This window comes from Eurosta solidaginis, chromosome 2 (genome assembly GCF_040869045.1).
Source record: "Eurosta solidaginis isolate ZX-2024a chromosome 2, ASM4086904v1, whole genome shotgun sequence".
Classification (NCBI taxonomy): domain Eukaryota; kingdom Metazoa; phylum Arthropoda; class Insecta; order Diptera; family Tephritidae; genus Eurosta; species Eurosta solidaginis.
Genome location: NC_090320.1, coordinates 3208509 through 3224834, shown reverse-complemented (window position 1 = coordinate 3224834; position 16326 = coordinate 3208509). Strand labels below are relative to the sequence as shown.

Sequence of the window (16326 nt, the reverse complement as noted above, 5' to 3'; positions counted from 1 at the left end):
TTTTGTTTTTGGTTGCAAACACACGCACACACGTGCATCGACGCAAACTAGACGTCCAAGGCATAGTTTTTGCGCCTCGCTGCTTTTCATGCAGTTAACACTTCTTTTATGCTTATGTTTTGTTGTTGTTTGTTATATTTTTGCATGTCTTACGCTTGTTCGCTGGCTTGACTTGACTGCTTAGTTGCAGCTCCACTTCTGCTTTTTCTTCTTCTTTTTCTTTTACTTCTTTGTCTACATTTAGCTAGCAAATGCAGGCGCTTTGTATGTTGTTCGTGGTGTTTTTAGCTTTTTCGGCAACTTCTTCGGCGTATCAAACCAACAACCACAACTTGGTTAACCAAATGTAAATGGAATTAACTATAAAAGTGCAAACAGTGGCCACAGTTGGCATCATTGAATCGTTTACTGTTCAGCTATACACATCAGATAGCTTTAAGTTCTTCTCTCTCTTCACGTAGCTGCAAAAATACGCGTCTCGTGCACCGATCGTGCGGCGTTTACAAAGTAATGAAACAAAGAAATATTTATTTACCAAACAAAAAAATTTAAAAAGAGCAACAAAAAACTCAATAAAATTAATAAACTATTATGAAAATGTGCTCTATATAAAGAAGTGAATATGAAAAAATTGTATTAGTGTTCTGCTAAACTGCAACAGAAATACTACAAAAAATTGTTTAGTGCACAAGTTCGTTACTTAAGTCTTTCGTTTTTTTCTTCTCTTCTATTTATCATTTGTGTGTGTTTAGTTCCTTTCGCAAGCGAAATATATGAAAGCAAAAGTGTTTGAAGGATTGTGAATTGCTGTGTGCGTGAGAATTAGCTCGAAAAGCATCGCAGGATATCAGGAAAGAAGGATTTCGTGCGCTTCAACAGCAATTGTTGTAATTGTGATTTAGGATGAAGCTGCTGGTACGTATTTCAAGTGCAATTTAAAGAATGAAAAAGAACTCTAAGAACTCAAATATAATATTAAAAACATTATTTGTGCAATAAAATCTACTTTGATGTGTACAAAAAGGACAATTCGCAAAAATGTTTGTGCAAAGACCCTGAGAAAAATTTTTTATGGTGATTAAAATTCTTGAAAAACCAAAAACTGAATGCACAGACGCTAGTAGAAGCAAATATTATTTGTATAACTAGTTTTGTAACCAAAAAAGAATATATAATAAAAAGTCCAAAAAAAAAATAATAATTATTATTTATAATCTTTGTATTCACACAAAGAAATTTACGGAAAAATGGAGGTTAAAAAATTACAAAATAACATAAATTAAAAACAAAAAATTTTGTCTTCAATGCAATTATTATTTGTCTTTGACCTCCGCCAAACATTTTATTTGTAATTGTTTAAAAAAAATATTTAAAACAAAATTATCATCAAGTTCGCAAATTTTCTGTCTCAATGAAAAGAAAAAAATTAATACGAAAAAAAAATTTGCTTTGGCCTTCATCAAAAAAAGATGTTAATCGTTTGGCAAAAAAATGTATAAAAATTATAAAACTAAACAAAAACTTTTTAAGTTCACTTTTAAATAAATTAAATTTAAAAAATTTTCTTTTCTTATTTTTGGCGCAAGTTCCAAAATATATTTTGATTACATTTTTTGAAAAAAAAAAAAAAAATTACAAAAATCAATAAAACAAAATTTTACTTTTAGCCTTTTACTGAAAAAATTTTGCCATTTCATAAAAAAATATCAATAATTCTTGTCTAAAGTAGAAAAAAATATTTGTCCCAAAAAAAATTAGATTTTTACAGTTCAGCAAAAGGCAAATAATTTTTTCAATATTTTTTATTTTTCTTTTGCTATTCCTACAACACCAACACATTTTTGAAAAAACTTACAAAAATACAAAAAATTAGTTTTTGCCTGTGACATTAATTTATCTCCAAATAAAAAAAAATTTAAAAAAACTGTTAGCGTTAATCAGAAAAATATTTATAAGCAATTTTTAAAAAATAATTTAGAACTAAGCGGGGCAGTCAAAGTTAATAATTACCTTCGTATGAGGTACTCACGTCATCTTGTTGTAGATAAATATGCTTAAAAGTTATTTTCCTTCTGCGTATTTTGTTTTTGTAAAAATTGTAAAAAATATAGCCACATGAGCAGATATACTTTTCCTTATGCAAACAACAAAATATTTTATGGTCAGTATTAGAAAATAATTGAAAGAAACCAGTCAACCACATCGCATATTACAAAAATATGTGAAATTACGGATTGTAAAAAAAACTAAACCTATTTCTTGGAAAACATATTTGAAAACCATCAAACTCAGACTTTTTTTCAAAAAAAAAAAAAGCATGCAAATGCTTTAAATATAAACTGTTACTTAAAAAGGTTTTACTAAATTAATGTATTTAATTTCTAACTCCTCATCCTTCCTTCTCTTCATTTAAAAAAACTTAAATTCATTTGGCGAATTTATTAATTTAATTTCAAAATTTTTAAACTTTCATTTCTTAAAACGTTCTTTGACTTCGCCTATCTAAAATTTTTACTATGCTCACACTCTCATTCAATATTTCACTTCAACCGGTAAATTCGTTCTTCTCTTTTTGTTTTCCTTCCCTTATCCTTTTTCACCTCCTGTCACTTTATCATTGTCCTTATTCTCTTTACTTTTTTCTACATAGCGCTCAGCATCATTGCTTGCCCTGGTGTTGCTGTTGGCCAACAGAGTGTACGCCGAAGAAGAAAAGGCCACCGAAACCAAATCGACTGAACCCGCCAAGGAAGGTGCCGAAGAATCCTCCGCCAACGATGGCGAAAGCACCAAAACCAAACGTGGCCTACATCATTTCGAAGATTATCATCATTATGAACATCACGAACATCATCCCATACATGAAGAGAAAACGTTAACCATTATCAAGAAGGTTCCCGCACCTTATCCAGTTGAGAAAATTGTGCATGTACCCGTTGAAAAGGAAGTACACTATCCAGTTAAGGTGAAAGTGCCCAAACCATATCCCGTGGTTAAGCATGTACCATATGAGGTCAAAGAAATTGTCAAAGTGCCACATGAAGTACCTGCTCCCTATCCAGTTGAGAAGAAAGTGCCTGTACCCGTACACGTACACTATGATCACCCAGTGCCTGTAAAGGTTTATGTACCAGCACCTTATCCAGTTGAGAAGAAGGTGCATTATCCAGTCAAAGTACATGTACCCGCGCCATATCCAGTTGAAAAGAAGGTGCATTATCCAGTCAAGGTGCATGTGCCCGTCGATAAACCATACCCAGTTGAGAAGGTCGTACACTATCCAGTCAAAGTGCCAGTTGATAAGCCAGTGCCTTATCATGTAGATAAACCAGTACCATATCATGTTGAAAAACCAGTGCCAGTTCCAGTGATCAAGAAGGTGCCCGTTCCAGTGCATGTACCTTATGACAGACCAGTACCAGTGCATGTTGAAAAACCAGTACCATATGAAGTTAAAGTACATGTACCTGCACCATACCCAGTTGTCAAGGAAATCCCGGTCAAGGTTGAAAAACATGTGCCTTACCCAGTCAAGGTGCCCGTTGAGAAACCAGTGCCCGTTCACATTGAAAAACACGTTCCTGAATATCATGAGAAACACATCTCCTACAAAGAACCAGTTTTCGTACACAAGGAATACAAAGAAGAACATCACGAGCCCCATCATCATGAAGAATATCACCATGAAGAGAGTCACGACTTTGGTGGACATGAGGTGGAATCATATGGCGAATATGAACATGAGGAACATGGATACTAATATGGCTTATTTATGTCTTTCTCTCATTGCCTCTCTCATTTACCAAAATACATGCAACTCCTGTACGCCTTTGCCTTTCTCGCCGTCAACGTTCATTCCGTTACACGTACGCTCCTCTCCCTTTCTCTCCCTCTTTTTTTCATTACAGCATTGAGACAAAGTTTCTTTTCAAAAAAGTATTTGAACGCGCTACATTAGGACGGATCCGAGAGAAATGCAAAAGGATGTGGTAAATGCAAGATTCGTAAGAATGACTAAAATTATGATAGTAAGAAAATTGAGAAAAAACAACAACAAAAAAATACCTTAATCGCGCGCCCGTGATAATGGAACGTTTTGGAATTCGAATAAGGCGAAACGTTTTGGAATTTGAGAGACACGTACTTTATACACATAAACATAAATGATCTTATACCAATTAATTTTTTGTATGTATGTACATTTAATATTGCGATTTAGTTTAAGCCATAACTCTTTTATACGAACTCAAAAACAACAAAAAAAGAACAATTTATATATATAATATATAGATAAAATAATTATTAGTTTTAGGTGTTTTTAAGCAGTTTTCAAGTTGTATACAGGGAATATATATATCATATATATATAATGCAATATTCCGACCATCAGTGATATTTGGCGCCGTTGAGACACGTCCAGCAGGCTTTGGGGGTTCCTGTGACATGGCCAATCGCGTCCTCCGCACACCACCAGCATTATCCAAAATTTGTCTACACAGCCCAGAAAGACTTGCTTGCAGGATATTTTGGCGTTGCTTTAAGAAATGGAACATTTTGCCGGTGGCGTACGAGTTCTAGTTAAGTGATATATACATATTTCAATTAAGTAAATTGTTGTTGTTTTGTGTCGTATTTACTCCCATTGGAGGATTTATGCAAATACCTATTTGTTTGTGTATGTAGTAAGCTAATGCGAATGCGTAAAAGACTTTGCAGGTAATCAAATATTTATGAGATTATCTTAAATACTATATATAAAGTAGTATATAACTGTATGTCTATATGTAAATATGTATGTATGTATTATTATATCTCATAGGAATGTATAATAGTAATAATTGTGCTGTAATATTGCAATATATATTTTTAACAATTATATAATTACATATTACATAACAAATAATGCAACAAATACCTGCAAATGTTTTTGTTTTTTTGTTTTATTTGTTTTGTTTTTGTTAATAATAATGCACTTATATTCATATATAGATACATACTTACTTATTTGTACACTTCGATATTTTTATTTGTTAATATTAAACAAAAGCAATTAAACTAGTTTAAGTGATGCTCCCAAGGGAGTTAGTGTGACCGTATTGTATTATAATTTTTCGTTTTATATTCTTATGTATATATATTTTTTTTTAATTTTATTTGTTAGTTTATTATTCTTTTTTGTCATATGCAAAAACTCAAACTGCAACAAAAAAGTTATAACGAAAATAAAGAAATAAAATTATTTGTGACTAAAAAAATGTAAAAATTTAAATGTACTCTTCACCACACCAAATAACAGAGAAAAAATTTATAAATTTGTGCATATTGTTGATATAACATTAACATGTGAAATAAATCAATTCTTCAAATCGAAAATCTTAAACACAAACTGGCATTTTATATCACTCAAGATGTTGTGAAAGGTAAGGCAATAAAATTATAACTGCATATATTTCCTTCAAACTAATTAGCATTACTACTTTTGATTAATCGGTTATTCGCATTGATTGATTAGTTGACTACCTTCATTCCTGACAAAATATCAATCTTGAGTTACAAAAATTTGATTATCAGCTTTTTTAATCAATATTAATTGGACTCCAATCATCCTATCATATTTTCTTTGTTACAGTTATTTATATCTAAGGTTGTCTCAAAAATTAACTAATATATATTTGATCTTTTTTTCATCGAGAAATGTTCAGGTCAATTTTTGCGGCATCGTCATTTTTATATTTTTTTGGGCTTGAAAACTGTGACGCGATGGAACCGTAAAGCTTCAAATGGAAAAAAACCCGCATAAATTGGCATCGCCCACAAAGTGACTTTAATATTTTTGTTGGGAAATAATTGACCTTTGTTTTGAGCGACTCTAAAAAAATATATGCTTTCCCGTAATGCAAAAACTTGTGAAATTTTAAAAAGTTTTAAAAAATATATTGCAAAAACCATTTTTGTTGTTATATCGGCCTACTAATTTGTAAGATCGCGGGTTCGAATCGAGCTCAAGACCTAACCATAATTATTTTATCATTATTATTTTTATGATACATTTTTTCTTAATTGAAAAAATTATTAAATTAGAATAGAAGAAAGAAAAATTTTAGACAACTGCCAAAGCTCGTTGTATAGATCCATTTCGGGAACTGCTAAATTCCTTCATCGGCAACGTTTAGGGGCCGCTGCTATAACCATTCAGCCATCACAGCGTTAATACATCCCAGAGCACGGGGAAAAAGGTCAATAAAATATGACACTATGGCAGCATTGCCATCAAACAAGTCCAATTTTCACATTCATTCTGCAACAGATGTCGCAGTGTTGGGAATATCAATTGGCAGGAACCAGAATAGAAGTAGAAATAATGACGACAAACAAAAAACCGCTGTGATGGCTGAATGGTTATAGCAGCGGCGCCTAAGCGTTGCCGATGAAGGAATTTAGCAGTTCCCGAAATGGATCTATACAACGAGCTTTGGCAGTTGTCTAAAAATTTTTTCTTTCTTCTATTCTAATTTAATAATTTTTTCAATTAAGAAAAAATTTATCATAACAATAATAATGATAAAATAATTGTTGTTAGGCCTTGAGCTCGATTCGAACCCGCGATCTTATATTGCAAAAATTTATCAATTTTTTTTTTTTTTTGAAAGCTGCTACGAGAATCATCCATACTTTGGTTATAAGCTGAAATTTGAAGGTATAAATATTAATCAAAGAAAAAATTCCCAGGAAAAGAAGCTAATTTTCAACACTCTGTGTCATCACAATCCGTTCAGTTCTTTGGCAGAGGTAATTTAGCCTACAGTGTCAAAATTTTCAACAGCTTTGATAGAGATGGAGAGATCAAGTTTTTCGATTGGAAGCATTGACTTTAGAGCCCCATATATTTGAGGAAATTCGGGAATCAAAACAACAGCCCAGTTAACAACGCAAGAAAACGTCTCAAAGGGGAAATTTTGATTTGTCATTTTGATTTTTGTGTCGTTTATCATTTGAGACAAAATTTTGTCTGGAAATTTTATAAAACTTTAGTTTTCAATTTGAGTATTTGCTGAGAATATTTTCCTTTGAAACTTCGATTCAAGACCCCAAACACACGCAATCGGTTCGGTATAAATATACAACTCGTTTTACCGGAGCAAAAGTAAAAGAGCCACATGTTTTTAAACAGTTTCATCTAAGAAATAAACGAAACTAGCAGATGTCCTTAGTTTTATGAAACGAAACTGGCTTGATGAACTTAAAACCACCAAAACTTCCTCACATTTTATGTAAGAAATAAATGCGTTCTCTACTCAATTCTCTTTTTCTCGATTTTGGTCCTGTCACGTTTAAGAAGGGTCAGATAAAATGAAATTTCTTAATATAATAAATAGCGGAACCAACTTATGCATCTCAAATTGAGATTGAACAGAAATTTCATTGGGTGAATATTCCATACTAACTTGGTTGTCAACAAACTGCTTTAATATCATAATTTTGGATTGAGTTTCCTCTCGAACATATTAACATCCTACATTTTATTAATTCTCAGAAGTTGATTTTGAGAAGCCTCAATTTATGTCTGTGAAATTAATCTGAGCCTTCTTTTACCAAGAAATCGGTAGGTTAAGGTTATCTTTTATAATTTTAACTTTTGTTTAGTATATATATTTATAGAGGAAGTTATTTTATAACAAAGGTCCTGGTTTTTCTTAAGAGCTTTTAGTTTGGTTATTGAGCAATTTTCTAGTAACACTATGGAGACTATCATTCTATGTGTGGTTCCCGCGGACTAGCTAGTACAACCTAATCTAAGCTAATAATCAAACGAGATTTAATGGTTGATCTCAGCGGCTTACTGCTATGAGTGTTTTTTTTTTCAAAATTTTGACATTTGCAGGAATTCACAATGTTTAAGATTTATCATAATTATACAGGCGCGTCTCAGTAGCTGAGTTACGAATTCTTTGAAGCTCCTGAGAACTCAGAGGGACTTCCGTTTCCTTATACATACATGAAGTGAAGCAAATTTGAAAATTCACGAAATCAATGGCAGAAAAGAATAGAGCGAAAGTTCATCAACAATTTAAAATATTTAATTTAGTTTTCTTAAAAGGCAGTTCCCTTGATTTCTAGAGACCAACTTTCATAGTGTAAACATTGGCCTCGAATATACTGTAATTTTTATGCTTGCTTTCCCTTCTTCACTCACTACATTTCGTACTTTTTATCTTACTCACACTTATTCTTCTGCATTCCTTCCACTTCTCAACTTGTTCTTTCTATTTTTTGTATCTTATTCATGTTCATATTGCTAGTTTCTAGATATTGACCTCACTACTCTGGCTACCTTTTGCAAGACTCTGGAAACTTGTTCAAAGCGACGACACTAATCATGACAAAAAAAATTCCGTGTAACCAACTTGATGTGATATAAAAGATCGACAAACGACGTCTGTTGATTGTAAGGTGCTCGTTCGTGCGGTTAATAGTGAAGTATTAGGAGAGATTTATCTTAGTTCCTGGTGTTCTTTTGAACCCTAACCAAAAAATTAAGGGGAATAATTTTTTGTTTATTCCAACTCTCATAGCATACTTAATTATTTTAAAAACGCTCTTTACTTATCTACTTGCCGTTCAAATGATTTTGATCTTCCAACAAAGTCGCTTCTTCAATGTTCCATACGTCGTCAGTCGTCAAAGCACGAATGGAACTCAAATTTGTTTCCACTTGGTTCTATATCGGAAGCGGGGTCTCCCTCCTCCTCTAGTTCCATAGGTATATGTATCAATATAAGCATCCTTATTTATTTATTTATTTATTAATTTTATGTCTACTAAAAACCCGTATAGCTCATCATTAAATCTTCTCCGATGAAGATGACTTAACTGGTCAGTTATTTCCATTATCCAGAGTGAATGTAAGTTTTATGAATAAATTCACTCAACTCACACTTTCCAAATATTTTAGCACCTAAAAATGTCATCTTACATATATCTACTCTGTATAGGTTTAAAGTTAGCTTAGCAAAATATTACTTACTTTATTTTAAAAAAGAAGGCACTTTAAAAGTTTAGTAAAAGATTAGTATTTTTAAGCTTTTTCAAATTTTTGAAGACACTGTGAACACCTCTATCACATTTATTAGCTGTGTTTTTTTTACTTCTATATACGTTTACGCTTAAACTTTATATGGACTGCTAAGCGACAAACTTTAAATACACCTCTGAAATTGCTGCGCATAAAAGTTGTCCTACTAAATTTCAATACGCATTATACTCAGAAGTAACTGAAATATGTGTTTTTGTTTCACCCTCTACATTAATTCTATGTATTCTATAAGTGTCCACAATTCATCGCAACTGATTCAGCTATATAAAGACAATAGCCGTGTTTTTTTATACACGCGTATACGTTTCGTTTGCGCTTGAAAAAAACGCCTATCCTCGCTTAGATAATGCTTAGGAGATCCATCTAGCGGCAGTGGTTAAATAACTAACACAACAGCACAGGGTGTACCGAAAAGCGGAGACACAACCCTCTGATGGCCATAGAGTTCAACATATAGCTAAATCAGTTGCGATGAATTGTGGACACACATAGAATACATAGAATTAGTGTAGAAAGTGAAACAAAAACACATATTTCAGTTACTTCTGAATATAATGCGTATTGAAATTTAGTAGTACACATTTTATGCGCTGCAATTTCAGAGGTGTATTTAAAGTTTGACGCTTAGCAGTCCATATAAAGTTTAAGCGTATAGACGTTTACGTGTGAAAAAAAACACAGCTAACATTTCAGTTAAACTTTTCCTATACTTTTGGTGGCACTTTTGATTTCTTCCTTGGCAGCACAGCCGCATGTTGCAATGGGGTCACCAACACCAATGCTGTATCAAAGACGAATGTATGGCAGCAATTATTCACATCTCCAAAAGCATAAAAGCATACACCTCCCTTTTGAGTATGAGTAAACGAATGTTTCCCATTTGGGGTTTGTTTTCTAATATTTTCTTTATATTACCTATCTCAATAGTGAATGTCAAATTTTTTTGCTCTGTTAACCGCGATGACGACACAATTTTGAGCCTCAAATGTCAGTTGAGTGACTTCTTTGCTGGCATCTTTATTGTTGTACACTATGTACTTACATCACATATATGCAACAATGTTGTTGTGGTTTTCATGCAATCCCAATTTTTCTTTTCATTTCCATTTTCAATTTCTATGCCAGTTTCAATTCTGCTCACTTTTACAGCACTTTTTTTCACACTTTATGTATTTCCCCTCACTCGTATTTGACACTACAAGATTTCGCTTTCCGTTCACCATTACCCGTTTTTATGATTTGCATACTCACACATTCACACATGTATTCGGACTGATACGTACGTAAGTCATACCGTACAACATTATGTTGCAACAATGTTTCGCTATTGAGTTTCGTCGCCACCGACAAACCGTAATGAGTGCACTCATTTTAGTCACTGCTTTTGGTTGCGCGAATTATGTTGCAATTTAAGTTTCTAGAAGCAATCACTTTGAGTGTCGGCAACAATTGATTTGATGTGTTGCAATATTTAATATTCATAGTAATTGTTCTGCTTTTGCTTGGTTTCTAGAGTTCATTTTAATGGCTTTGCAATGTAATTATATAAGTGAATACATAAATTAAGTTGCCACTGTGAATTAGTATTAGTATCAGCAGGAGGTATGTATACTTATAGTAACCCCACGATATCCTTACTTAAATTTCTTGTAACGTAATTTTGTTTTTAGGAATAAAATTGTTTAATGCGAGTACTAAAAAAACGCATCGTTAATCCATCCATCCATTCAAAAGTGTGAATTAGCTTGATATTCTCTAGAAAGTGAGCTGAACTCCTGTTCTGTCTAACAATAGTATGGGTGAGAACTGTAGCTTCTCGATATATATCAATTTTTATAACGTTCTAGGAGGTTAGTCTTAGTCGCTCGGTTGATTGTATATCACACTTATATCAATAATTTCTACTCTAAAACACTCTCTGGCTGCTTTCCATTTCACTGCAAATTCCTTCCTCCCGTTACTTAAACTAACAAAACTTTCACTCCCTCTTTTGACGGCTCTTTGTTCCTCTAGCCGAACTATCAATTTTTCTTTCTATCTCCATCTTCCCAATCGCTCTCATTTTATTTACCTATCCTTTATCGTCATCACCATCGTTTACTCTTTCACTTCGTGGTTCTCTCTGTCTATCTCCTTTGCTTTCTTCGCTCTCTTTGTATTTCCTCTGTCTCTTTATCTTTACTACTCATCTTTATCTTTACATCATCCTTTCTTCTATTATACCTTTCCCTCAAATCTTTCCACAATATCGAGCAAAATTAGATGTGGTTGATAGGGCACCATAAGACCTTCCCAAGCTTTCACTCGCATACATTGTTGTCCGTGGGGAGCGTATTCGTCCACCCAGATACTTCCTAAATAGTTTTCAACAAACTGCTTGCATTCTCATACGAACAAAAGCAGGGACGAAAGATGCACCGTCTTTACCTCTATCAGAGTGTCGAAAAACCATGCTCCCCAAAAACTGAGTCGTCCCGTCAGCACTCCCAGATATTGAGAAAGAAAGTATAACTCGACTGCTTCTTTATCCTGGCATCTTCTACAGAGGAAGCTGGTTGGTATGCACCATAGTCAAAGTATCGGTTTAGCAGCAACATGACTTATTATAATGCCCGTATGTGTCATCAACGCTGATTCGTTCGTATTCCTATCAAGACAAGGTCTCACAATAATTTCGGTCAGTCAATAGCAAGTTCGTTGCCTTAATAGTTTATGCCTCTATTTTCACCTGAAAATAGACCATTGCTGGCCGGAGCTAACCGCCTTTTTATATCTGTTTCGGAAACTGTCCAAGCTTTTTCACCAAACTCTTTCACCTGCAAACTTTTGCGGAAACCCAACAAAGGAAGACATTAAGAAGTCCTATAGACACCAAGACAACAAAGCCGCGACTACCTTCCACTTTTTTTTTGAAACTGATTTTTTTTTTAAATCAGTACACTCGTTTCTACTTTTTGTATAGCAACTCTTGGCAAAAGCTCAACCACAAGACAAAATTTGAGTAAGCAGGTAACAATTGACAGCTGTAAGTCCTTGAGAGATTCAACGGTTGGCACATCAAAGTCAGCAATATGTCAACGATGTGTCAAATTCCAAAAAGCAGTTAATTACTGTTCATAAGCTAACTAGATTACATACGTACAAGTGCATACATATATATGTATGGAATAGAAAAACCAAACGCATTTTCAGCCAAAATGAAGCAACAAAAACTACGGTAGGATGACCAACCAAACACGTTACGCTGCATCAATTTAATTGGCACTGAGTTAGGCTAAAAACAGTTGGGCGTCGGTAGCTGCTGGAGCTACAAACAATGACAGCAAATACAAAATCAACAATAAAATTTACTTTGTATAGACCACAACGTGACACGCTTGAATATGACAGGTAATAATATGAGTCTAATTTTAAATATCTGTATATTTACTTTTGTAATTATGTACAACAACATCTATATGCAGAATAGCTTAAGACGTCACAACAGAGTTAACAGAAAACAATATGCCAACAAAAATACTTGCCAACAATAGAGAACTGGGCCTCAATTAACCCAATTTTTTTTACTCTTAATATTATTGCTGCATGGTTTTCGGTGGTCTATTGTGCAGGAGTAAGAAGAAACATAAAAAAAAACAACAACAAACAAATACTTTGTCACTTTAGCAAAAAGCTGAACAATCCAACATTATGCAGTGCCAAGAAAATGATAAAAACCAAAACATAAACAAAAAATATTTAAATTTAAATAATTTGTATTGTGACCACAAATAAAATGACAATCTCATAAACAAATCGCAGTTTATGGTCAATTATTTTTTTTCAGAAAAAGTAGTGCCAATTGCCTTTGCAGTTGTATTAGCAATTGGTTTAATAGCCACAAAAAAATAATAAAAATTTAAGCTCAGCTTGCCATTACCGTTGGGTTAACTGGTTAACAATGTAACGCTTTATTAAGCCATAACTTAATCTAACAAATGATAATACAGACAGCTATGTAATTAACGAGACAATTGCTGAAATATAAATTATAATAAAATTTTGCTTTACATTTAACTAAACAAGATTCATATTTCCTTTGGCATTTTTTTTTTATGTGAGATTTCCCATTGAATTGTTAGGCTTACATTGTACAACGATTGGGTATTGATAAATAACCAAATAGTTCTCAATTGGACCTTACCAAACAAACTGAATTTATTTATTGTGTTTAGGCGAAATCTGCCTAGCGGGTCCAGCTTCAGCCCTAATCACAGAATACGCGCAATCACAGGTGTTTTTTTTTCTATTTTTCGACGCTAGCCAGAAAATTTTATCAAAATCATAAAATGTGAAAAGACAGTGAAATAAATCAATTAATTTTCGCCTTGAAGTATGCAACATATTTTTTTACCGTCCTGATATTATTAGGCCCGGGTTTTCAGTAGTTGGTTAAGCTTAGCTTAAGGTAAGTCTACCTAAATTAAATTTAAACCCCATAAAAAATAAAGAATGTTGTTTTTCATTATCTAGATAACTTGCAGATTCGGCAGTAGCTGTCTTTTGTTTACATATTCGAAGCCATTGCCATGAGCAGAAATGTTGTGATCGAATAAGTAAAGAAAAGTACAAATTTAATTAAATAAATTAATTCTTTTATCTCATCATCACTTTCTTCAGAGGAAGTATAAGTTTTTCATATAAATGTAGAAATAGTTTATGTTTTGAATGTTTTCAATTTAATATTTTGGTATCAAATCAAACAAGAAAGCAAACAGCTGATAGGGCAACTATAGTTGAGCTCTGCCAGATTGGCTGTTTGAGCTCAGTTTAAAAGTCTATTAAGATTGCCTGAAAAACTGCTTAATAAGGCTAAGCTTAGTTTAACTGACATTAAATAAAAATAATTGTTGCATACTTCAAGGCGGTAAATTTCATTGATTATTATCCGCTGCCTTTCACGTTCTTTATACAAGAATTTTATCGGGGATCGTAAAATTTTTCGGCAAATAATTGACTAGAACACTTTAACCTCCTACCTACCTCTGAAACGCCTTTTTATGTCAGCTTTCTGAACAAGCAACCAAAATAAGCTATTCGTGAGGGAGGTAATAAACTTTTCTACAAAATAACTCGAGGTTCCCAACAAAAAGGAAATTTTCTTTTGTGGCGAAACTACTGTTCCCAAGTTGAGAAAAGGATAGTTATGAACTTGTATTAATTGTGATGATCTAGTTGAACTCAAAACTCAGGCATTTCACAAGATCTTCTATTCGTCGTATGGGGTATACTTCAATCAAATTTTATATTTCGAACCATGGAAACGATTGAAAACTTAAAACGAATGAAAATACATGAATACGACACTCTTGTGAATTGCCCTATTATAATACTGAATATAGAATATAATAAATATATTGAGAACTTATGAGAACTATGAATTTCTCAACGGTTGAAGAAATATTTTGTCAATTATTATTTGCATTCTTCGACTTTGGATTTTGGACTCTTTATGTTATGACTTCAAATTCATTAGGTATGTTGATGTGCGAGGGGGTGCTATAACCCAAACGGCAATAACCCAAATTTGTGTTATTGCTCAATCGAATGTGAAATAACACAAACTTCGGTTGTTGCATCATTTTTGGGAAATAAGCCAAACTTTCTTATTGGGACATTTGAGCAAAACTGATGGAACATATTCAAAAACAGCGAAGTACGCGATCTTATATTCCAAATTTTAACGTGCCCTAATCTGCACGGAATTAATGTCATTGACGCCAATTCGCATGCCAAAAGCGATTTTATAATCCAAATTTTTTTTTTTTTTTTTGTTATAACCTGAAATCAAAAAACTTTATGTCTTGAATTTGGAACTTATTAAAAAAAGCGGCGCAGGCGAAAATTTGGAATATAAAATCTCGCGATTTTTGTTTGCTCCATGCAAATGAAAAATAATGCCGAGGAAGCTAATGCTGATATGAAATGTCCGATTTGCCGAGCAGTCATTAATGATGCCTTCCTTATATTTTACTAAACTTTACTATGCTTACTTCGTTAAATGTTGTTGTATATATGAATTTTTCAAAATTTTTGTTAAATAAAACTTATGTTCATTAAAGTATTTGTTTTCTTAAATATGCATAATATTCTGCAATCTGTTATTTATCAAACGCCTAAAGCCATTCAATTTGTAAATAGAACGTTGCTAGATAAGACGTTTTCGAAGTAAGACCGCCCAGCGATGGCGATCTTCCACTCTGGTAACAAAATAGTGTCACGGATATTAGCATCACTAAATTATCCCATCACTAAGGCGATGCTAAGGCCATGCCAAGCAGTATTTACGTTAATAATTAAATCAAGTATACACATATATAAGGCAGCCCAGAGAGATGTCACACACAGATGCATTTACTTATATGCCTATGTGCGCGCGAGAGACTGTAAACTACAAACATTCACATCAATAATTCAATCTTTATGTATCTAAATAAACGAATAAATAATTGCGTCTACACATATGTACGTATACGAGCAGCGGAGTGGCAATGCACAAACACATGCATATATCTTATCTGAGTTGTCACAAGAGAGAGCAATAATTTGTGCACGTAGTTGTGGCTGGCGATTTTGTAGCCGAAACAACTAGTAAGTTCTGGAAATCGAAGAGCCTAGAAGTATGCAGCGTAAACTATAAAAGCGGGGCAAGCGAGTAAGAAGTAATTCAGTTTGATTTGAGATTTCGATTAAGCACGCGATCTGGCGGCCAATAGTAGAGTTTAATTTGAGTTATCAATCAGTTTGGTTATTAAGCCAGCGAGTAGCAAAGTATAAGTGTTATTGTGAAGTACTTTAATAAAGGCCATTTTTCCATCATTCAATATTGGAGTTATTTATTCAACAGTTTAGTGATTCGAACTTAGCAGAGGATTGCAAATAAGAGGATTTGCAAGTAAATTCGTTACAATAGTATATTTGAGCAATAAGCCAAACTTCGAATTTTTCCATTGTGGTAATAAAGCAAACCTCCAAATGTTGTGTTATTTCTCATTTCAATGGGAAATAACAAAAATTTTGTGTTAATGCCGTTTGAGTTATAGCACCCTCGCCCCCCCCCCCCCCCTTAATGTGCTCCTCTTGCTCAAACATTCATCAAATGAACTAAAAATAGCCTCATTAATTTTAAACTTTAATTTACTTATGAATAGAACACCCTGTAGGAATGCAGAAACGAATAAATATATTCCTTC

The 16326-nt window shown here is 33.2% G+C and overlaps 2 protein-coding genes across 7 annotated transcripts in view; one reads left to right on the top strand and one right to left on the bottom strand.

The window, feature by feature from the left end:
* The window catches only part of Ance-3 (angiotensin-converting enzyme Ance-3), a 175207-nt gene that overhangs the window by 148239 nt on the left and 10642 nt on the right, over window positions 1-16326 (bottom strand). The window lies entirely within an intron of this gene.
* Vajk1 lies at window positions 409-5386 on the top strand. Of its 2 annotated transcripts, XM_067764071.1 has the most exons (4): window positions 409-507; window positions 753-915; window positions 2651-3715; window positions 3909-5386. In XM_067764071.1, exons 2-4 carry the CDS (start codon window positions 904-906, stop codon window positions 3912-3914), a joined length of 1083 nt encoding a protein of 360 aa, XP_067620172.1. In that variant the 5' UTR covers window positions 409-507; window positions 753-903; the 3' UTR covers window positions 3915-5386. The 2 variants fall into 2 exon arrangements, with proteins under 2 accessions (XP_067620172.1, XP_067620171.1); XM_067764070.1 differs by having other exon boundaries at window positions 2651-5386.